Here is a 24,506-nt window from a genome sequence, read left to right as displayed (position 1 = left end):
GTAGCCATCTGCCTTAAAAACTTCTAGCCAAGGGTACAGTGCCTTCTAAGGCAGAATGTTCCACTGTCAAACAGCTTGGACCACCAGGAAGTTCTTCCTAATGTTTGATCCTAGCATCCATATTGACATTAATTTAATTATGACTTGGTCCCTTTAGTCTCACCCTTCTACTATAATTGACCATTCTGTTGTCCTGTGCACATTACTTTTGAACTTCGCTAGCTCTTTAAAGTAGGTTTAAAGTAATGAGTATTGGCCCGCTTAACCCAAGTAAAAGGTAAAAAGCGCCATCATTATTTTTTTTACAAAATGACACTCTCCCTGTCACCTTCATCACAGCTAAGTTGTACATCTGCACCAAGCTTGGCTGAGAATGGAATATAGATTTCAAAGACAGCCTCCTGCCAAAACAAGGAGGTGGGGGAATCTTTCAATTCATTTTTTAAAACATGGGTACTCAGCACTAAAGAGAACCCAGAGTTGTGCCACATTTTCCAGATATTATGATTCTTTCTAATAATACCAGGATGTTCTGTAGAAACAATTTTTTTCCTTGAATAGAGCAGAATAGTTTCAGACTGATGCATAGTACCAATTTGTTGGTTCATTAAAATCTTTAGCTTGTCTTGTAGATTGATAAGACCTCAGTCCTGTACACACTTAAAGGTAAAGGGACCCCTGACCATTAGGTCCAGTCGTGGCCGACTCTGGGGTTGCGGCACTTATCTCGCTTTATTGGCCGAGGGAGCCGGCGTTTGTCCGCAGACAGCTTCCGGGTCATGTGGCCAGCATGACTAAGCCGCTTCTGGCAAACCAGAGCAGCGCACGGTAACGCCGTTTACCTTCCCGCCGGAGCGGTACCTATTTATCTACTTGTACTTTGACGTGCTTTTGAACTGCTAGGTTGGCAGGAGCAGGGACCGAGCAACGGGAGATCACCCCGTCGTGGGGATTCGAACCGCTGACCTTCTGATCGGCAAGTCCTAGGCTCTGTGGTTTAACCCACAGCGCCACCCGCGTCCCTGTACATACTTACCTGGGAGTTAATCCCACAAAACTCAATGGGACTTCTGAATAGACTTGCATAGGACTGTGTTGCAATTCTCTTGCTAAGTAAGGAGCTGTTTATTGGATAGAGGAGACTAATCTATTGATACCTTGCGTCATAAATCTGTTTTTACAAGGGGGAAGATAACTAATTTATTTTCTGGTAACAGTGTAAATTTATTGCAGTTGACTAATATTATTCTCAACAGCACCAGGATTCTGGGCTGTCTCTGCTTCTCAGCCAAAGTCGCATTCCAGAGTTCCCTTGAGCTCACTTGGACTAACACCAGTAATTTGTAAGCAGACTGCATTTGGGCTGCTCTGAGCCTTTTCTCAGTTTTTAGAGAATTAGGAGGCATAATTTCATTCCCTTCCAGGTTTCGCTTTGTGGGCAGGCATTTGCTTCCTCCACAGAGTAGGTGTACCTGCAGTCAGCTGAGTTCCCTCTGCTTAACATCTCAGAAAGTACAAAGTGTGCCCAGTTCCATTTAGGGCAGTGGTTCTCAACCTGTGGGTCTCCAGATGTTGTTGGACTACAACTCCCATCATTCCTGAGCTCTGGCCTTGCTAGCTAGGGGTGATGGGAGTTGTAGTTGAACAACAGGTTGAGAAAGGCTGATTTAGGGTAAAACAAGCAACTAATTGGAGCCACTCCCCTAGGAAGAAAGACTGCAGCATTTGGGTATTTTTTTAGTTTAGAGAAAGAGGTGACATGATAGACATCTACAAAATTATACACAGCATAGAGAAAGTGGATAGAGAAAAGTTCTTCTCCATCTCTTATATAGTGCTAGAACTCGTGGGCATCCAATGCAGCTGAATATTGGTAGATTCGAGGCAGAGTGAAACAATGTGCTATTTCATGCAGCACATAGTTAACTCGCTCCCACAGGAGACAGTGATGGCCACTAACTTGAATGTCTTCAGAAGAAGATTCAACAAATCCAAGGAGGATAAGGTTATCAGCAGCTGAGAGCCCCAACGGCCATGTCATACCTCCACTGTCAGAGGCCATATTCTAGTTCCTGGGAATTGCAGGTGGGCAGAGTGCAGTTGTGCTCACGTCTTGCTTTGCAGGCTTCTCTTAAGCATCTGTTTGGCTGCGGTAAGGCTGGACTAGATGGACCACTGGCCTGATGCAGCAGGCTCTTCTGATGTTCTTAAGTTTTGTTAAGGAAAGTTAAAAGGACGTTCTCTTGGGTGGAATTGAATTACGCTGGGTTAAAAGGCTTGCAAAGAAATTGAATATTGAAGCACAGACTCCAGTCTTGACCCAACGTAGCTTGTTTTGGCCTGGATTCAAAGAACCGTGCAACTTATTCAATGCATCCGAGGGAACATTGGCCATGCCAAATGGATTCCTTCCCTTTTTGAGCAGCAGCCCCACCCCACGTTTACACAGCAAACCTGTTTTGGGATAGAACTTTTAGAAACAAATTGTAATGTTGCATATTGAGACGGGAGTTTTGGGTGAGGTGAGGTGTCTGTCTTTTAAAGGGAGAACATTACACCAGGCATGTTAAAGCCCCCTAAGTGTACTTAAAAGCATCTCTTCCACCTAAAGCACTCAATGTTCTGTTTAAATATTGAATAAAAAGCATTACAATTAAACTGTAAAACACAGCACAGACTCAGATTTGATTTTCTACTTGCGGCGATCGTCCCAAGATTTGCCCTTCTCCCAACATGTATAATTTAAACTGCTTGTTCAGATAATACAATAATTGCCCCATTTGTTGCAGATTATATCCTATCGCTTTTGTCCTGGGTTTTGCTAAGTAATACACAGAGTAGCCATCATAAGCTGCTCTATGCCTGGGGGAGTCCCGTTCAGCTTTCCTTTTAAGAAATGTTCCAAGGGAGTATTACTTCACTGTTCACACTGACCTTTGCAAGATTTCAGCCCCAAACCCCAAATGTCAGCAATAATTGGACTTTGGTATCAGTCACAAATGTAATAAAACCTGTGACATTTGCAGCTTCAGTCCATAAGCGTGTTTGGCTCCAAAGCATCTTGCTGCCAAGTGATGCAATGGCATAATCATCCTACCCCCTGAAAAAAAGTAGCTTCTCCTAACTTGTGATACAATAAACCGCATTTCTTGTGCTTTTTGCAGTATCCAAAAAACCTTTGTGACATAGCTTAGAATAATAGAATCATACAAGTTAGAAGGGACCCTGAGGATCATCTCATCCAGCCCCCCCCCCTGCAATGCAGGAATATGCAGCTGTCCCTTACGGGGATCGAACCTGCAACCTTGTTGACATCAACACCATGCTCTAACCAACTGAGCTATCCATTGCTGATCTATTTCTTATTACATTAATATCCTGGCTACTGTCCAAGGAGCTCATGGTTGCTTATGCCCCCCCATTCCAGTTCACCCTTACAATAACACTGTGAGGTGGGTTAAAAAGGTAAAGGACCCCTGACAGTTAAGTCTAGTCGCAGGCGACTCTGGGGTTGTGGTGCTCATCTCGCTTTACAGGCGGAGGGAGCCGGCGTTTGTCCTCAAACAGTTTTTCTGGGTAATGTGGCCAGCACAACAGCCGCTTCTGGTGCAACGGAACACCAAAACTAGAGCAGCACACGGAAATGCCGTTTACCTTCCCACCGGAGCAGTACCTATTTATCTACTTGCACTGGTGTGCTTTCAAACTGCTAGGTTGGCAGGAGCTGGGACCGAGCAACGGGAACTCACCCCGTTGCGGGGATTCGAACTGCCGACCTTCTGATCAGCAAGCCCAAGAGGCTCAGTGATTTAGACCACAGCACCACCCGCATCCCCTGTGAGGTGGGTTAGGCTGAGTAATAGTGGCTTGTTATCCTCCACCCCCACCCCAATTATTAATAGCCTGAACAAGGAACACATTGCTTTCCCAATACAATTCCTTATTTCTGCCCCCAAACAGCAGGATAGCTTTAAGCTTTTCCCTTTTAGAACGGAATCTAGCTACTTAACACTGCATACACAGTTGTTGTGTGAAACTTTTTCAGGATTCTGGTCTCCCTATTTGCATTTTTACTGATGCATGGGAGCTGCCATGTGCTGCTCAGTTGACCTCCCCAGGCCATGTGGGAGGATGTTGCAGCAGCCCTTCCCCAAAGCAGTGTTGTTCCTAGAGCAACCAGAAACTACAGCAACACCACTATGGGGAGGAGCAACAAGGTGAGCTACTCGTGGCCATTCTGCATGACCTCTGAATGGTTAGGGGGAAGAACCCTGCATAAGCAGCTTTTGTCTGCAGATGAGCATTTTAATGTTCAAATTAACACCATTTAGCTTTTTATCATTTTAAAGCATTTTGGTAATACTTATTTCCTGTAATTTTTGAAAGCAATCCCCTTGCACAATAAAAAGAGAGGTTTCTTCATAAGCATGCAGTTCAACTTTTGAAAGAACCGTAAAAAAAGAGAAACGATCAAGCATCGTATTCCACACATTTGCTTCCTATTAAAATAAGATTGCTTATTACTCGTTCTGATCAGTCATCCTTTTTACTGCTTCGAATGGACCAACGCGAAAACATTTTTGACACTATAGATTTGTAAAACCAATATGATGTGAATGCTGTGTGACAGAAGTTGGCTGTTTTATTGAGGGGGGAGAATCCCAAGTTGGAGAATCTTGTCATTCTAGAGAGACAAAAGTAATTTTCCTTATATTGAAGCCTTTTCACTGTTGACTACATTTTTGACAGCTGGCTTCATGTTACACATTAACAACACTTTGTTTATTCATGAATAGCTTTGGCACACTATGTGCCCAAAATAGAATATTTCTCCATATGCAAGCAAAGCTGTCTTGTGATTAAGAAGCAATGCAACAAAACAGTCTTAAACTTGAACATTAGTGCTCCAGAATATCAGACTTTTTAAAAATTAAAACAAAGAACAAGCAATATATTTTTGTTGAAACTGGTGGAAAGCGTTGTTCAAAGACAGAATTACCAAGCATGTAGAAGAACAAGTCTTGCTGAAGCAGAACCAGCATGGCTTTTGCAAGGGCAAGTCATGTCTCACAAACTTTTTAAGAGTTCTTTGAGAGTGTCAGCAAGCACATAGATAGAGGCAATTCAGTTGGCATGCACTTAGATTTCTGAAAAGCCCTTGACATACTACCTCACTGAATACTCCTGAGTAAGCTTAGCTGTCATGGAATAAGAGGAAGGCAGGGTTAAATCTTGTATAGTATGTGCCACCCTGTTCCAAGCAGGGAACAGGACTGCACAGCCTAGGTAACAGAATTTAATCTCCACTCTTTTCCTTTAAGTGGGTGGGGTGCACCAATGCTGCTGCTCACCCACTTAAAGGAGAAACTGAGCAAAATGCTCTTTGAACCAGCCTCCTTGCCTTTAAAGGGGAGAGAGGCTTGTTCAAAAGTCACTTTGCAAAGCTGCAGAGGGGGTTTTGGCAGGTGGGCAACCCTGCTGACCTGTCACATTTGGCCTGTGAGGCCAATCCTGCTCATGATGTGGCCCATGGAGCCAAAAAGTTGCCCCACTCTTGCTTTAAACCAATGAGAAAACCCACATCGGGGATCTATTGCATGTGTATAGTTAGCACCTTACCTAAACAAAACACTGGAGGACAGAAGGTGACAAATATGAGTGACAGGAGGCACATGAAAGAGCAGCTTGAACAAAGCTACTGCTGAAAAAGCTAGCACCACAGAGTGTTCACGAAGCCATAATACTAAGCCCTGGGGTCCATGGGGAGGAAGGGTGGTGCATAAAATCAATAAATGATTAAGATAGGATCCTGCCCTGTACTGAATCAGACCATGGGCGCATCTAGATTAGCATACTCGATACTGCCATACCCGAAGCCTTAAAACCACCACAGTCCACCTCTGTTGTTGAGCTCTCTGCAGATAGCGGCATCACTGCTTGCCATGTCTTTCAGTATGCATGCATGGAGGAATGAGAACGTACACCTGATATTTTTGAAGCTCTCTGCTTCAGGTTTTTTCCTTTTGTATGTCTGTGGAGGGGAGGCAGCTTAAGGGATCCGCTGGGAAGGAAATTGCTAAGTGCCTTTCTAGGGGATAGTAAACACAAAAAGGGTTAGATTAAGCTAATGGCTTTTCAAGTGCTGGAAATAGTCTGAAGGGGAATAGCCGCTACCTAATAACACAGCAGTGCAATTTTTGCTCCACCACAAAGAGTTGCGTGTTTTATTTTTTTTTTTATAATATTTTTTATTACGTTTCTTTCCAAATTTTATACATTACAAACAAATAAGGAGTTTACAAGAAACCATTTTTTTTTTTTTAACAAAAATCCCAACTTGGACTTCCCCACCCCTTCCGATTCTGCGTTCTTTATATTAACAATGTCAGCAATTTGTTACCTTATGTCATACCTTATTGTAACTTTTACATGTTATGTATCTATATTCAATGTATTATGTCACAATTTTTATACCTTTAAAATAAACGTAACATGTTCAATTTCATATTATCTCCTTTTCTCTTTTATCACTTAGTTTACTATTTACTTAATCATAATTGCTAAAGCGTATCATTTCCAAATCATGCACCGTCTTAAGATTCATACAGTTTATAATACTTTTGCAAGTAGTCTTTAAACTTTTTCCAGTCCACCTCAATTGTTTCTACATCCAAATCTCGGATTCTGCCGGTCAGTTCAGCTATCTCCATGTAGTCCATCAACTGCATCTGCCATTCCTCCAGCGTGGGTAAATCTTGTGTCTTCCAGTTCTTTGCGATGAGTATTCTTGCTGCTGTACTAGCATACATAAACAAAGTTCTGTCCTTCTTTAACACTTTCTGGTCTACCATGCCCAACAGGAAGGCCTCTGGTTTCTTGGGAAAGGTATACCTAAATACCTTTTTCAACTCATTGTAAATCATTTCCCAGAAAGCCTTAACCTTTGGGCATGTCCACCAGAGGTGAAAGAAAGTCCCCTCTGCTTCCTTACACTTCCAACATTTATTGTCAGACAGGTGATGTATCTTAGCTAACTTGACTGGGGTCATGTACCACCGGTATATCATTTTCATAATGTTTTCCTTCAAGGCCGTACTGGCCGTGAATTTCATTCCGGTGTTCCATAACCTTTCCCAGTCTTCAAACATAATGTTGTGTCCAACATCCTGTGCCCATTTAATCATAGCAGATTTAACTGTCTCATCCTGTAAATTCCACATAAGCAGCAAGTTATACATTCTAGATAACAGCTTTGTCTTTGGTTCTAACAATTCTGTCTCTAGTTTCGACTTTTCCACCTGGAAACCAACTTTTTTGTCCATTTTGAAAACCTCTTGAATTTGAGCATAATGTAGCCAATCTCGCACCTTATTTTTTAGTTTGTCCTGGCTCTGCAACTTCCAATTGTCTCCAATTTTTTCAGTCAATTCCCAATATTTCGGCCAATAGGCCTCCATATTGGGTCTTTTTCGGGCCTTGGCCTCCACTGGTGATAGCCACCTCGGAGTTTTACTCTCTAGTAAGTCTTTATATTTCATCCAGACTGCAAAAATTGCTTTTCTGACAATGTGGCTTTTAAACAATTTATGTGCTTTAACCTTGTCGTACCATAGGTATGCGTGCCATCCAAAAGCATTATTAAAACCTTCCAGATCTAGGACATCGGTGTTTTCCAACAAAAACCAATCTTTCAGCCAGCAGAAGAGTTGCGTGTTTTAAAGTGGCAGTAACCACTTGGCAGATATCTGAACTTGTGCTGTAAGAGAGAGAAAAGATACCCCTTTTCTGCGGATATGTGTCTTGCCTCCACAACTGAGATGGTATAGTGCAAGCATATGTTCTTAGTATGTGGGTTCAGATGGGGATCACAAGACTGGGTTGCAGAAGAATTTAGACTGAAATTATTGTCGAGTGCTGGCCAACAGCTCTTTTGCTATCTATTATGTATTCTTACTTTTTGCTTCTGTTGTATGAGTCAGCCTTTAGCTAGTTTATAAACTGGACTCTTTTAGTACAGATGGGGGGACGGGGACGGGACAAGCTAATTTGTAGGATGTGGTGATGCCAATTTCAAGCAGGCAGAAAATGGCAGCGGCATCTAATTATATTGACACTGAATGAAAGTATGGCAAATGATCTCTCTGGTTGAATCTCTTGTCCCTGTGCTGTCTATGCAGGGAATGCATAAACATTAGTTACTTAAAATGGCTAAAGCAGCTAGGAGAGAAACATCTGGGAACCAGACCTTTCCTGTGGAACCGTTCCAAAAAACTGCATTGTGTTTCCTTTACTGTAGTAAGTCACACTGAAACAACTTGCTTTGAGTTTCTCTCCCCCCCTCTCTCCCCTGAATTCAGAAATGAATCTATGCAAAGAACAGGAAACAAAATTCAGTGTTCTAAACCCACAAATTATTCACAAAGTAGGAGGTACAGTGGCTCATTCTGATGCTATCTGTGTTGCCAAGTCACATTTGTCACAATTAGAGATATTTAGTTTTCATGAATGACTCTTAAATCAAGATCCCTCCCTCCCAATAGATATGCATGGGAGATGTCACATGACATGATTAGTTTCTGCTTCATTCTGCTTAAGGCACAGAATATTGTGTATGACAAATTGTTCTTAAAGTAGGGCAACCTTTTATTGCAGGCTTTTGTGTGTACGTGTGTGCACGCTTTGCCATTTATTTATGAAAACTATTTACCCTTGTCATTCATTAGCTATATTTTAGCATGAAGCTTATAGTTCGTAATGTAAATCTGTTGAACTACTTGGTGAGCAAACATTTCCAAATTGCTGCAAATCTATATATAGGGTATGATGTGGAGACACAAAACACACGGGGTGAATAATTTTGTTTTCAGTTTATAGTGAAGCAGAACTTTTTGTGCTTTGCTTTGTGTTGCCATGTGTGAATGACACCCAGCGGTCAAGGAGTTAACCCTAACATTTTGAACCACATTTTATACGTCGTGTTTCTTTATGGATCCATTGGATTCATGCCGTTTTGTTTTGAACCTGTAGAATGCATTTCAGTTAAAAGGGGTTTTGACTTCCAGTGTCTTGTGTTCTTTGCAGGTCCCAGGTAGAATGTCGTCTTCTGTCAGGGTTTCAAAACACTTTAAAAATCAAAACATATGGGCTTGACCCAGGTGATTCTAAACATGTGAAAAATCGCTGGTCATAAATCTTTGGGAGTAGCTGTTTGTGAGAGGAGCAGTTAAAATTAATAAGAGCCATTTTGTTCCTCCTTTTGCCTTACGGTTTCCACCTGCTTGAGCTCCACTATTTTAAATGGTAAGCCATTTTGGACAGGTGCCAATCTGTTTGTGCCAACACACTGATTACTTGCAGGTACAAGGGCTGCAGAGTGTGTGTGTTTGTGTGTGTGTGTGTGTGTGTGTGTGTGTGTGGAGTCCCACCACCCACAGAACCTCCCATTTATTTATACTCTCTGCCTTGCTGTAAAGTGCACACAGAAGTCCACATTTGCAGGCGCTTCGTCTACACATTAGGAGTGTGGATTGCAAATGCCAAGCATCAAGGGAAACAGATGTTTGAGAAGTTGGGCCAAAGTTAGTTTAAAGTTGAGGCAAAACATTACTGAGATGGCGGACTCTTTATAGTTTGCGGTTTGGCAGGCATCCAGTAGGGAATTCATCTATCTGTATGAAAAATCAATGGTTCCTCTCGCCATGAGCCTAACAAATGCAGAGGCCTGGCACATATATGACCGTATGCTGTTTGCATTTCTGATTTGTGAATGGACTGAGTCCCAAGAAGGAATGCTTGGCAGCGCATCCAGCAATTGCGGCTGCCAGTTTTGATCATGCCATATAGATTTGGCTGAAATGCCAAGCACTGGGAGCCAATGGTATATGGAATATGAGCTGGAGGCATTCTAGGAAGCAAGAAGGAGAATGACTACGCTGTGCTTGCATATCCTGGGCTAGTATCCAAAGACCTGCTTAGGCTCACCAAAGGTGTTTGCACTGGATCAACGAGTGTTAAAACAACAAGACTGAATTGCCCATCTCTATGCCATGTCACAAACTGCTTGAGAGTGTTGCGTCAGCTTCCAGAGCAATTTGCCATGTGGCACTGACTACAGGAGGCAGAGCTGCAGTTGGAAGGAAACGAGTGCAAGAGCTCCCTTTAGACTTGCAGAATTAGTTTTCGCAGTTCTCTGAATACTGACCCTGTAATGGAATCTATAAAGGTGAAATCATGATACAGGAACCTCTGTTCAGATTGGATGGCAGAACTGAAATTTTCTCTAATGCAATATATGAATAAGGCAGCTTCTTGGCTGAACTATTTTTTTTGCAACCTCCCCCCCCCCCAAACAATCTGGGAACTCTAGTTTACAGAGCTACAACTCCCAACACCCGTAACATGCTACAGTACCCATAATTCTTTGTTTTTCTTCATGGGATGTGCTTTAAATGTGAAGTGTGTTTGCAGCCGGAGACTGACCAAGCATGTATGAAAATGACTTTTTGGTTGCTCAGTGACCTAAGTGGGAAATATCAGCAAGAACAAAACATTGCCCAAACACACTAAGCGCTTAGGAAATCTGCTTAGGAAAATGTTGTGTGTGTTCACCTTGTGGAATGACCAATCTTATCTATTATCGCCACAATCTGAACTGAGGAAAGTCTATGCAAGTCTTTGACCAAGTAGGTCCTTGTGGAGATTTGGTTGTACGTGATGTTATTTATTCCTGTGAAAAATGCTGTTTAAATCTCTGTAATGCGTAAAAAGAAGTTTGCTTTTAAGGTTTCATTACAAGCTGTTACGCCACAGTCTCCCTTATAATTGTGTGCATATAATCGCCCCTGTGTTCATGACCTTTAGCTGATGAAGCTAATAAGTTAGAGGGAGTTATCTCAAGAGGGCATTATAAAGGTCAAATCAAAACCCAACCTGTACTACAGCTAAGCATCGTGTGCTTTTAAAAAGTGTCTAAAAGTATCCATAGTACTAGAATCAACCATTACATGCAGGCATTTTGGAACTTGTTTTAACAATGATTCAGAGATCTGCTTAATTGCCTTTTGCCATTCAGGCAGTTCCACAGCCCTCTGAAGTTAAGCGTTTATGGTCCCTATTGATTTAGGAAGTGTTTAGATTAGGATTTGTGTGCATGTTAGTGGAGAGTCCCCGGTGTTACTTGTGGTATCTCCAGTTGTTTGTGGCTTGATCTGTTTCCATGTGTGGTCTTTCTAGAACTCAGTCAGGAGCCATTCTTTATTCAGCTCAGTGTTGCTGGTCTGTCTCTAGCAGAAGGTGTTGATAAGGATGCTCAAAAAGAGTCGAGGCAAAGACCTGTTGCCTCAGGTCTTTCCAATTGTCAGTATGCTTCAATAAGTATATATTCTCTCTTCTAACTTCCTTGTTTACCTCAGAATGTATTTTGTTGTCCACACCAACAATAACAGAGGCAACTCTTTTCCATTTTGTGTGGGCGTACATCTTCCTCCTGCTGCTTTAGACTAATGCCACAATAAATTAGGTAAGACTTTAAGGTGCCACAATAATTTGTTGCTTGCTTCAACAGACTGCTACAGACTACAGTGGTACCTTGGTTTAAGAACAGCTTAGTTTATGAACAACTTGGATTAAGAATGCTTCAAACCCGGAAGTAGGTGTTTTGGTTTGTGACCTTTGCCTTGGAAGCAGAACATGTTGAGTGTGTTTCATTTGTAAGTTGAGTCCCACGCAGCTATAAGAAAGCACGCCTTGGTTTAAGAACATTTTGGTTTAAGAATGGATTAAGTTCGTAAACCAAGGTACCACTGTAATTGTTTGGCATGAGCCAAACAATATAAGCCAAACAAATATAAGCTATTAACATGATTTTACTTTTGATTTTAATAAGGAAGTTCAAAAATGGTGCTTCCCTCTCTGTATCATCGGAACCAAAGGGAGTTCAATGTGTTTTTTCTTTGGCTTAGTTCACATTTTTCACATGAGTGTTCACTTTAACTCTGAGATGTTCAGCATAAAATAATGAGTTCTACAAGATTTCTTAAAAGCTGCTGCAAATGCTGAGATGTCTTCTGAAAGTAGTAAGGTCAAGACTAACTTCATTTTTCATGAATTTGCTTCTCCGGTTTTTTTTTTTGCATTAAATGAGGAGTGGGGAAGTGTGCTCAAAGAACAGGTGTTTGCTTTGACTTAATTTTATGGGTGCTTTCTTTCTTCAAGTGTATACAACATAGAAGAACTGAACAAAGGCATTTTACGTAAAGCTGTTTCATGGGTAAATAATTACTACATGGCAGGTTTCCTCTTCTTTATTTTTTTCCTTATTTTAATCCAACCCACCAACCCCATCTGACCTCTCTCAGCAGTCACCTTATTCTTGACTTTGTTTAATTAACTCTGCTTTCCTTATGTTGGACCAAATTATTGTCTTGCAGGGGGGAATCATTTCAGGAAGTGCCAGGAAATGCTTTATTCAAAGCCCCGCTGATTGCTTTTTCAAAAGATGTGCCACCCTGCGAAGCCAGCAGGAGTTGAGACTAACCATGCCTGCTGATGGTCTAAGTTGTCCCTGGAAATGTTGCAGATCTCTGGCCACCCACAGAGAGCTGTGGCAGTCACTCTGAAGTTTAGTGTTTCCTGAGCCTCCTACGTTTTGCCACACACTCATCCTCTTTACCCCTTGGAAATGAAAGAGACAGAGAACCATAAGTGTGTGTGTGTGTGTCTAGATTTATATCTCTTAACACGTTCAGGGCCTTTTTAAAACAAGATGATAAGATGTAATGTCCCTTTTACTTAGGTACACAAAATAAAACCATTGGTTTCTGAACAGTTAGAGTATGCAAGCCTAGAAATAATCCCACTTAAATCTGAACACACCAAAAAAATGTTGTGTAGATACACACACACACACACACACACACACACACACGTAACTAAGTGGATTCTCAAATCTATTTACACTAACAGGATTAAATTTTTGTTAATTTATCCACAAAACAAGAGTGGCAATGAAACTTAATTCTAAATGGCAGTTTAATGTTACATATTTGTATATGTGATTTAACTTTCCTTAGAGGGGAAATCAATGTCTGAAATACTGGGGAAGTATTTTATTACCTTGGAAATTAGGGAAGGATGAGGAGACTCTGGCTTTCTTGTGGGCAATAGTTTGTATTTGTTTAGCCATAACATAACATCAAGAGCATTGGGATTTGAACCACAAATTTAGTCCTTCATAAACTGCCTGCCAATGCAAATGAGGTATAATTGCAAAATAACATAGTTTTCATGGTCAAATAGCAAAAAATACAGAAACTCAGTAGGTGTGAGAAATATTTGTTATGAGGATCTTTATAAAAAGGACATTGATGTAGTGAACAATGTGGAATGCTCTCCTGAGGAAAACAGGCTGGGTTTTTAAGCACCAGACTAAGAAATTTCTATTCATTTAGGCCTTGGCTAACTAATGTGGCCTCTATGGTGGTACTAATGTTTTAGTGGGGTGAGTTGGATTTCTCCTCGTTATTATGTTATTGGATGAGCATTTTAGTTACTTTGCATTATTCATTGCTTTAAATATTCTGTTTTTTGCTTTTATCTGTAGTATTTTATCCTGTTTAGTTGCTTTGACACTTTATTTTTTTGTAAAAAGCTACTGATATGGTGATGATAATATCCTCTACAACTCTTTTACAGGACGAGCAAAAGCACTTTTCCAATAGCCTTTTGTCATAACAGCCATCCAGAAAATTACAACTTGAGAGTAAACAAGCACAATATTTTTAACTGCAGCTATGAAATAGCTGCTGTTGCATTGGACCTGACATAAAATAGATTTAGGTGTGTCCTGCTGTATCACCTTTCATGGAATTCAGAAGGTTTTGTACTTATTTACCAACGTAGCACCTGTCTGCTTCCCCCCACCCACCCCCAGAAGTCTTTGCAGTAAGCTGAGGAAGGATGGGCTCTTGGAAGTGTTGCCCATGCAAACAGTTTGTTCAATGAGGATACAAGAGAGGCAGTCTTGGTCACTCTTCTGTTTTCAGGCACTACCTAAAGCTCCAGCAAAGCAGAATCTGGACAAATGACCAGATCTTTAACTCAGCAACATCTGTGCCAGCTGTATCTCAGAGTGGAGGGAGTTCCAAAACTGGGGTGCCACTCCCGAGAAGGCTCTCCCTTCTCTAGTATGATCAGTTTGGAAACAAAAAATTGTGTGCTTCTTAAAGTGGCTGAGATGACACTGAGCTTTCAAATAAAAATAAAAATACACCTTTATACACTACAGGCATGAAATTATTGACCAATGCATTTTTCTTACAAAGGCAAATTGTCTTAAAAATCAGCAGTAGTAGGGGCTGATCAAAATTTATCCCAATGACCCTTCTAATGCGATTGGAATAGCAACTATGTGTTGAAGACTTCCACAGTGCAGCTGAAAGGCATGTAAATACAAGCTGCTTATTTGCAAGGATCTTCCAGATTTGCAAGATGATTGCTATGGAAACCACATAATGAAAACCTTATAACCATCTGTGTTGCTTGATGGATTTTACTGCATAGCTCAGCTGTTTGTGTTTACTGTTGCTAAAAGTATTGAGTAGAATATATTAACCCACAAACTGTTGTTATCTAAGGTATTAATTAATATTGTGCAATGACATGGTGTCTCTTAACTAGCATAGCACAATACAGTGCTTGTTTTTGATTAGCCATGTTATTAATAAGGGCTAATGGAGGTATCTTAGTAATGAATACTAGAGCTTTTGACAGGAATCTAAACTGAATTGCTTACTTCAAATACATCTTTATCTTGGGCATAACCGATCTTGTGACAGAAGTACGCTGTAGAAAGCTAACTTGGGACATTAACAAAACAACAACTACCTGATATGATTTTTACTTTTTATTTCAGTTAACTGTATTTGTAGCATTCTAGTCATTCAGTTCCATTATATGCATTTTGTGCACACCTTTTGCATGAAATACATGCTTCTCAGCACATTCACCAGTAAAATATGCATCTTGTATACCACTCTGAGTTCTTTTCTACAGCCAAGTGGTATATACAGTTTATGCACTAAATAAATAAAATACCTGTTTGGTCTGCCAAAAATGCATTGCAAAATCTGGAAAAGTCTGCAATCCAGCTGGGAGCTACATTCCAATCTGCAAGCAAATTCTGGAGTTTGAGATTGGGTTTAGTCTATTGCAAAAAGTGGACCAAACAAATTCTTTCTCCATCCATTGTCACAAGATATTTCTACTTGTCTTTCATGGTAGTTTTGCTCCCCTGTTTATAACTACAGTAGTGTACCCAGGAAGATGGGCTTCATGCATCTGATGAAAAAAGCAACATAGTCCGTGATCTGCTGGCCTCTATCAAAATTTAGATCATATATTTTTTTCTCGTAAAATAGGAAGAGACCTATTGTCCTTTATGTAGTCATCTACAGTTCCTTGTGTTGATCTGAAAATCACCATCTATGTCAGGGAGGGGGACCACCACAGGATGTTGAGCTCATATCATCCCTGATTTTTGACCATTCTGGCAGGGACGAGGCGAGTTGGAATCTAACATCTGAGAAATCTGCACTAATTTGTTTAAAAGTTGCTGGTACGCAGGCTGAGACCCTACCTGCCTGCGGACTGTCTTGCCAGAGTGGTGCATGTTCTAGTTATCTCCCGCTTGGACTACTGCAACGCGCTCTATGTGGGGCTACCTTTGAAGGTGACCTGGAAACTGCAATTAATCCAGAATGCGGCAGCTAGACTGGTGACTGGGAGTGGCCGCTGGGAGCACATAACACCGGTCCTGAGAGCATTGGCTCCCAGTACGTTTCCGGGCACAATTCAAAGTGTTCGTGCTGACCTTTAAAGCCCTAAATGGCCTTGGCCCAGTATACCTGAAGGAGCGTCTCCACCTCCATCGTTCAGCCCAGATACCGAGGTCCAGCTCTGAGGGCCTTCTGGCTGTTCCCTCACTGTGAGAAGTGAGGTTACAGGGAACCAGACAGAGGGCCTTCTCGGTAGTGGCGCCCGCCCTATGTAACGCCCTCCCTTCAGATGTGAAGGAAATAAGTAGCTATCTTATCTTTAAAAGACATCTGAAGGCTGCCCTGTTTAGGGAATTTTTTAATATTTAATGCTGTATGTTTTGTTTTTAACACTCGATTGGAAGCCGCCCAGAGTGGCTGGGGAAACTCAGCCAGATGGACTGGGTATAAATAAATTATTATTATTATTATTATTATTATTATTATTATTATTACTACTTTGGGTGAATTGGGGCAGTGGAGGAGAGGGCTAGATCAGTATTTTTGAAAGACTAGTTTCCTTAGTTAAATTCAAATATTGGAAAAGTTTTTACCCTCTCCAGTTCTGGAGAAACTTAAAGCTGGTGAGAACTGTTGGCCTTGATACCGCAGTAGAATAGTTTTATAGGGTTTATTAGGAAAAGCTTTTTCCCTCCAGTGTGCTGCATATTAACAGATGCTTATGCAGTGTAACATAATTAGGAACAGTGATACCCAGTGGAAAGGAGAGATAACTAACAGGGCATGTTTGTTCCTTGGATATAAGCCATAGTATGAGAGTGCCTCCTGGTGCCCCTAACAGTATATAGAAAGACATTTCTTTTCTTGTCTTTGTGTTCCTACTTAGCCTTCTAAAATGTGTGGTAACAGGAAACTGTATCCACTCGTCAGCATTTCCCTAGCACTTTCCCTTGTATGAAGTGATGCCATTTTATCTGTACAAAATCCTTATCTAGTTGTTCGCTTGCCCTTGGCCACCTGGTGAGCTTTGTGGCTGAACGGCAATTGCAAGTGGGTTTATTTCCAAATCCCAGGTCAACATATTGGTCCCAGCTGAACCTTGAATGTGCTATGTCAGTCTAAATATGGTTTCCGCAGCAGATCTACCCATTCCGGCTTTCTTGTGGGTTCTTGTACCAACATAAAATCTGTCTACGTTGGATGGTGGAATTGAGATCTACAAAGCTGCTATGTTGAGTAAACTGTGCCCTTAACATCCAAACTACAATTGCTGCTTTCTGTGGGTAAGCAGCACATAACCAGCCTCTTGAGAGCCAGTGTGGTGTAGTGGTTAAGAGCGGTGGACTCGTAATCTGGGGAACCGGGTTCGCATCTCCGCTCCTCCACATGCAGCTGCTGGGTGACCTTGGGCTAGTCACACTTCTCTGAAGTCTCTCAGCCCTACTCACCTCACAGAGTGTTTGTTGTGGGGGAGGAAGGGAAAGGAGAAGGTTAGCCGCTTTGAGACTCCTTCAGGTAGTGATAAAGCGGGGTATCAAACCCAAACTCCTCCTCCTCCTCCTCTTCTTCTTCTAAGTGGGGTGTTGTGGAGCAGGTATTATGAACTGCTACTCTGCCTTGCATGCATTTCACAAGTGCGAAACATGTCTAAATAGATGAGTGGTCTCATGGCTGCTAAAAATCTCTATTCATCAGTTTGAAATGAGAAGTCACCAGCATGCTGTCACCCAATTTACTTTTTTTTAATCCTCTGTCAATCCAGGAGTAGTGTTGTGTCATGAGACAGTGTCCGGTAGCTGTGGTTGGGTACATAGGGTTCAACAAAATGAATCTGGGTGCAGAGGTTGTAGTGATAGTTAAAGCAACCTTGTGATCTGAAGTAATTGGGATACTGCTGAATGATGGGGTCTTCTTACCCCTGAAGCACTAGGTATGTGGTGTGGTAAGTGCACACTGCTCCTGGCATCCTAGGCTGAGGCTTATGCAAGAGCAGCCACGGTGTCCCCAGATTTTGTTGGACTACCACTTCCTTCTTCCTTGAGCATTGGCCATATTGGCTGTGGCTGATGGGAGCTGGAGTCCATCAACATCATCTGGGGACCACATTGGCTAACACCATCCTAAAGGTATGGTTGGCTCCTTCCTTATTGAGTTCCAGGCTTGGTGTAAAGATGCAGCCATGTTTAGGGAAGTTTTTAATAACTGATGTTTTAATGTATTTTTAACCTTCGGTTGGAAGCCGCCCAGAGTGGCTGGGGAGACCCAGCTGGATGGGCGGGGTAGAAAGAATATATTGTCAGGGAACTGCCATCGGAGCCAAGAGTGGAGGTAAGGCTCCCCAACGATGCAGGAGATGGGACCAGCAGGGAGAGAGGGAACACTTCCTTTGGGGAAGGAAATCGGCGTGACACCAGGAAGAAAGGGGAGCAGGGAAGGACTTCGGAGAGATGGCTCCAAGACTCTTCCACAGAGACCAGCGGGGAGAGCCCAGGACCTCCGCTGGCCACGCCCACTCTGCGCAGAAGACTTCCGTGCAGGGAGGCTAGGCGGAGACTTGGCGTCAAAGAGCTTTTATGTTGGAAGAAGTTCAGGAAACGCCCACTGACGGATTCTGCCAGTGACTGACACAGCCACGGAGAAAGGGCTGTCCAGCCAGGGAAAGGTTTAGCCAGACAACGTTGCCTAGAGCAGCAGCCCCCTTACGCACGAGCAACCCCCAATTCCCTTTACATATATTATTATTATTATTATTATTATTATTATTATTATTATTATTTGGTCGGAATACTTGCTGCTTTGTTTTCTGAGTTCTAGGATTTCTGCTGTGGTTATGTTTAATCAGTCGGGCTCTGTTAAATAGAATAAAATGCTTAAAATGGTGTGAATGTAGCCATAGTTTTAGCAGCAGCTAAATTGCTTTGAGAATGTATGAATCAGTGGCACAAAAAAGAGTAAATTAGTTTCAACTAAATTTAAATTAGTTTCCACAAAAAAGAGTAAAATAGTTTCAACTATTTGCTTTGTTTTTTGTTTGCTTAGAACCCATTAAGCTTTTAGGCTTTCCCTTTTGAAATGAAAATGTTAGCTCATGTTGACTTAATTGCTTTCTCTTTATGTGGTGAACCTTGTTGCATAGGGTGATACCTTAGATTTTATCAGGGAGAACTGTGATTTTCAAGCCTGTCTCCTTGATGCGGGATAGGCCCTGCCATATAGCAGGCTAAAGCAACCTCCTTCAGGGAGCACAATGGGGCCATTGCGATGTAGGGAATAGAGAAGGGTCAGGAATGAGTGTCTGAATTGGTCCTCTGAATTGGTTTTCCCTCAGTGCAGAGGGTGCTAGGTGAGCTCTGCTTCTGGTAGAAAAATGGCTTGGCACAGCACTGCCTTGGTATGCTACTAGCTTTCACTGTATGAAGGCAAACTTAACGGCAATATGGTGGCGTTGTGAAAACAATGTGAGAAGTATCGCCTTGTGGGGAACTTCATTACATCAAAAACCTGTGTCAGCGCTGGAACTAGAGAAGCCAACCAGTGATAATGACACTTCAAGCCTCCTTCTCTTCCCTTCGGAGGACAAGGATTGGATCTAAACACGAGTTATATTTCTAGTTTAAAACTGGGGTGTTTGTTTTTAAGAGGGACATCCAAGTGCTTGACCGTATTTCAACCCTGCTGTGTGTGCTGACTTTGTAGCCTCCTTGACAGACAAAATTTACGCCGCCTCAGCCACACTCTCTATTTTCTAAACTGTCGTGGGCTATAATTCCTGTAGACTAACATGTTTGTTCAACGTATTGCTTGTGTCTGCAGAAGAAGAAGAAGCACCACCGGCCAAAGCGCCAGTGAAGGCTGAAGAGTCAAGGAAACCAAGCCAAGAGAACCTTAGCAATCCTTCAGGTACCTTTTGGATTCCCAGCCTGTGTTTTGCCTCCATTGCTTTACGTTTACTTTCCGGTGTTTGCCTCTCGCCCATCCCAGCCCTCGGCACAGATAAAAGCCTTGAAGTTTCTGAAAGTTTAACTGATTTCTTATGGCAGGAGAAAGTGGGGGGGGGGGCGGCGGAATCTGAATAGCACCATTTAGGATGCATGAAAATCGCTTGAGAAGGATTTATAAAGTAAGCCAATTTATACAAGGTATTCCTTCCTGAATTACTTTGTAATGACTCAATTAGCTTTCATTTCTTCACAAAGGAGATTTAGCTGCATAAATTAGCTTATCATCATTGAGGAAGTGTCACTGCTAAAGGACAGTTTATAGATACAACATGCAGTTCCTGTCAAACCTATAAGAATGTAATATAGACATCTGTGTATACTTTGTGCTTGAGCAGAACAGACTTCTGTCATTCAGAGACTAACAGGGGACAACAAGTTGCCCAGGGGACCAGCAATGTAGACGTCTCTGAAAAGGTCATCTTGACACAGGCTCTGACAATCGACCCACAGCTCTGTCTTCTTTGATAAAAATCAGATAAACTTAAGACCACTAATTGATCTGCAGCCTGTTTAAATGTTGGCCATGCATATCTTCATTGCATATGATTATACCACAGAAAGCAAATGAACTGGGCTAAGAAATGCCGGTGCTCGGTGACAGCAGAATGGAAAAGTGACGGCAGCATAAAAAAATCAGAAAAGGACATGAAGGGCCATGAAGAATGGCCTCTCTCCGCTGTGCCTTGGCAACTTGCCCCGTGCAAATTAGCACTACACTCGGGAGAGCAGGGTGGGGACTGGACACGGCATATGAAGCCTTTGGGTTAGGAGCAGCCTTGTTTGCCGCTCTTAAAAATCAACTCAACCTCTACTTTGGGAGCTCACTCTCTTGCCACTTTGAGCTCCGTGTTGTTTTTAACTTCGAAAACCAGAGCTTGTTCCTTATCGGGACAGTTCTTTACGCCCCAGACACCAGCTGAGCAAGTGGTTCAGGGTTGCAGCTGGGCCCTACAAAGGAATGAGCCCTAGGGTTATCTTTCTCGTCATATTTGCTCCACATCATTCTTCCACGGCTGTCACAGAAAGGGTGGACGAGGAGTGTGTTCAGGAAGCGTCTTGGCTGTGCCCTTCCTCATATAGTGTGTGGAGAGGAAGCAGGCCTGATTTCCGGCCTCTCACAGGAAGCTATCTGAGCAGGTTGTTGTAGACAGTTTGGGTTTGGGTTTGCCGTGCACAGGAAACAAGGGGGTGAGTCATCAGATGTTGCTGTCAGAGTGGACCACTACAAAACAAGCTTTAAAAAAAAATAATTCTCAGCGTAACCTTGGCAACGGGATCACGGAAGCTTTCCAGTAAATAGACACGTTCCCAAATTAATGCGATGTAGGCCAGCCCCGTTTCTCAGCCATTGTAAAGTGAGTGCCAGAATCTTTTCTAAAACTGTAGCCTCTCCTATGCATGTTTACTCATAAGGAAGTCGCAACATGTTCGACAGGGCTTACTCCCTGGTAAAGGTGCATCTTCAAGTTGGGCTGGGAAAGACTCCTCCCTGAAACCCTTCAGAGCTGCTACCAATCAGGGTGGACGATATTGAGTTGTGTAGACAATATTGAGTTGGATGGGCCCAATGGTCAGATGCCTGGACTCCTAGGGATTAGGGCCTTAGTAAACTTTGAACACAAATCAGTTTATTAATACAATGCCATCCCTTTCACATTAAGGCTGTGCTGGGAAACTGCCATACCACAATTGCCTCTTAACTTCTAGGCTCTGTATGCAATATTCAGGATGTTTGTTCAAATGAATCCTGATAAAGCTCCCAAGTTCTAAAGTTACAAGTTTGTTTCTAGAACCCACAAAGTTGAAGAATTTTAAAGGTGCTGGCATGTGTAGTAGGCCCAAACTTGAATGCAATCTATTCCTTGCAGCTGGATTATTTTGAAAACCTTTTAGGATTTCTTCTTTACATTTGGGTTTTATTGACGTGAACTATAGCGCTGGGAACAGTCCAAAGGGATTTGACAGTGGGGAAGGATGGGATTAACACATATTTGTTGCAACATGTGGCCAAATTACCTTTTCATTGTTCACATTAGAAAGCCTGCTGGATCAGATCAAAGCCTAATCAAGGATCTTGTTTCCCACAGTAGCTTCCAGCAACAGGGCATAAAAGTGATAGTCTTGAAACAGGTCTAGATAATGCTTCGCCCAAGTAAGCATCAGTTCAACTTATTTTCCAAACACTAAAAGCTGTGGTTAATGTTAAGTTATTGTTTGATTAAGCAAGCTACCTTCATAAACCATGGTTTGAAGTTGGCTTGTTTTTAACAAACCATAGTTAAGATTAAGCAGCATTTGTCAGGTTCAGGCAACACAACAAGCTAGGGTTAATCTAAATGGGTAGTGAATATCTTGTAGGCACAGCAGAGGAGCACGTGAAACCAGCATATGCCATGGTTCATTCTTTTCATGCTAAACTACAGTTTAGTGTCATGTCCGAATGATGACTTTCTGTGTCCTAAACCTGCTGTTCATTTCATTTTCTGGCTTCAGGTTCTGCTCTAGTTATGAGAGAGGATGAAAAAGTCTTCTCCCCTCCCTCCTCACTATACATAATTTTATTAACCTTGGTCATGAACTCCCCTTGCCTTTTCCTCACCAACTACCCTCCACAATGCTTTTAGCTCTTCCTCACAAGTCTCTTTGTGTATATATGGGGGCAAACCATTTCCCCCCACTTGCTAAGTCTTTAAGGAGTTGAAACTTTAATCTTTCCAAAGTGATTGTAACTTACAAAGCATCCTCCGAGCTTTTAACTCCCACGTCAGAAATTGTACAATTGTCCCAGAGTGGCAGTTTCTGCAACAGCTGTGCCCTGACAGTCATGCAAATTCTATGCAAATGACGGCTATTGCACATAAATAATAGACAACGTAGTTCATGTTTCCAGCAGTCTCTGTGCTGAAAAAGTGACCTGCCCCCATCGTGAAATATTACTGTTTTTCTTTGTTAGCATGGTCTTAAATTTTTATGAGCGAACCTATAAATATAAGTACGTTTCATACAATATCCTTGAAATAAAGAACCATAATAATTATTCCCTGACGTGAAATTCATTTCAGGCGATGGTTCTAACACTTTAGTACGGCAGTGACCTCTGACCCTCTCTGGATGGTTAAACATGTAATGCTAGAAGTTTGTTTGTTATGTAGGGTCGTGAATTGGCAAAGAATATTTCGGCCTTACTACGGATCACATGACATGAACTTGTTCTAACCTTACTTAAGAATGTAAGATGTTTTTCACATTAAAACTCCCCCCACCTTCCAACAATAATATATACAGAGTTTTCTATTTGTATACCTATGTGGCTTGAACAACCAGGCATCATGTGTTGATCACAAGCAATTCCTTACTTGTGCTACAGTCCCCTCATGGACAAATGTGGCGTTTAGATAGGCATGCAGGAAAAAGTTGTTTCTTCACGTACCTTATTTTCATATCTAAGGTTGCGATCCTGTACACACTTCTCTGGGAGTAATTCTCACTGAACTCTGGCCCTCCTGAGTAGACAAGCATAGGTTTTGACTGTCAAATCCTGTTAACGTTGAGTCTGTAATCCAAATAACTGTACAGCAGCTTTGCCCGCTTGGTCTTCGGTTTTGGCACCGAATTCTAACTCTCTGTCAGAATTCAATTTACTGAGAGCAATTTTTTACATTCTTAGTAGGTAAATGCCTTGCAATCTCTGTACAGAAGGATACAATGTTGAAGATAAAAAAGATATTTTTTAAAAAAATAATCATTATTAAGCATTCGACGGCTGTATCCAAAATCACCTTAAATCATCATAAAGGGCAGAACAAATTTAAAATAATAAAAATTTCAAAATGATAAAGCCGCAGTTAATAATATTGTTACATTCATGGAGCCAAGTTTACATTTAGTTGGACTGGATGACCCTCAGGGTCTCTTCCAGTTCTGTGAGTCTATGATTCTGTATTCTGATTTCAGATAAGAACTAGTTGATATTGATCTTGATATCAAACCCCTTGTTCATTATCTATCAATACAGATATACCCTTATCTGTATTGGTGTTCACCTTATTATAGTAGGATAGGATTCTCCCTTCTTAAAATATTTTAGCTTGAGCATTTTTAGTTACTGGTGTTGTTTAATCTTTTCTATGTTAATTTGTATGTGCGCTTTTGCAAGCGTGCATTGCTGTGAGACATTTTGTGTAGAAAGCAACGGCATATTGTAGCAGCTCTAGAACCCTGTTGGGAATGATTAAATGCAAGATAATAAATGCAGGCGTTATCAAGCCCAACCACCTTATTTTTAAGACTCTTATTTTACGATTTTGGCGAGGCGGGGAATAGGAACTACATTCCACAAATCAGATTTCTCCCCCCCCCCTACATTTATAAGCTATTAAAATATCCTAATGAAATATGATATAGGTATTTAACACAGAACAAGCAAATTGCTTATGGGGGTGGGGGGAGGAAAAAAGAAATGGCTAAAAATAAGTGGTGCATGCACAATCCCACTCACTGTGCAGACTGCCGCCCTGAGTGCCCTCTAGCGTTTTACAACAGAAGTTAAGCCGGTTCTGTTTAGAATTCAGGCCACGTGATAAAAATGGAAATGCTGCCTCGAGTCGAATGCAGATCAGGGAAACATCTGCCTATGACTTTCCATGAGCTGAGCTGAATGTAGCATTGGAAGATATTATTATGACATCTTAATACTGGAGGGGATTAAATGTAGATCACCGTCATGATTAGA

At 41.7% G+C, this 24,506-nt stretch overlaps 1 protein-coding gene across 3 annotated transcripts in view; it reads left to right on the top strand.

Annotated features, from left to right (window-relative positions):
* The window catches only part of SKAP2 (src kinase associated phosphoprotein 2), a 182,291-nt gene that overhangs the window by 60,926 nt on the left and 96,859 nt on the right, over nucleotides 1–24,506 (top strand). For 2 of the 3 annotated variants that reach the window (XR_008332932.1, XM_053410013.1), the window contains exon 10: nucleotides 19,587–19,673. Coding sequence is in view for 2 of the 3 variants with exons in the window: in XM_053410013.1 (XP_053265988.1) it covers nucleotides 19,587–19,673 (87 nt within the window). In the remaining variant the exon portion in view is untranslated. The remainder of the gene's footprint in view (nucleotides 1–19,586; nucleotides 19,674–24,506) is intronic. The other variant, XM_053410015.1, reaches the window with a different exon arrangement.

The sequence above is a fragment of the Podarcis raffonei genome, chromosome 12, assembly GCF_027172205.1.
Source record: "Podarcis raffonei isolate rPodRaf1 chromosome 12, rPodRaf1.pri, whole genome shotgun sequence".
In the NCBI taxonomy this organism is placed as follows: domain Eukaryota; kingdom Metazoa; phylum Chordata; class Lepidosauria; order Squamata; family Lacertidae; genus Podarcis; species Podarcis raffonei.
This window is presented reverse-complemented; position numbering and strand designations above follow the sequence as displayed.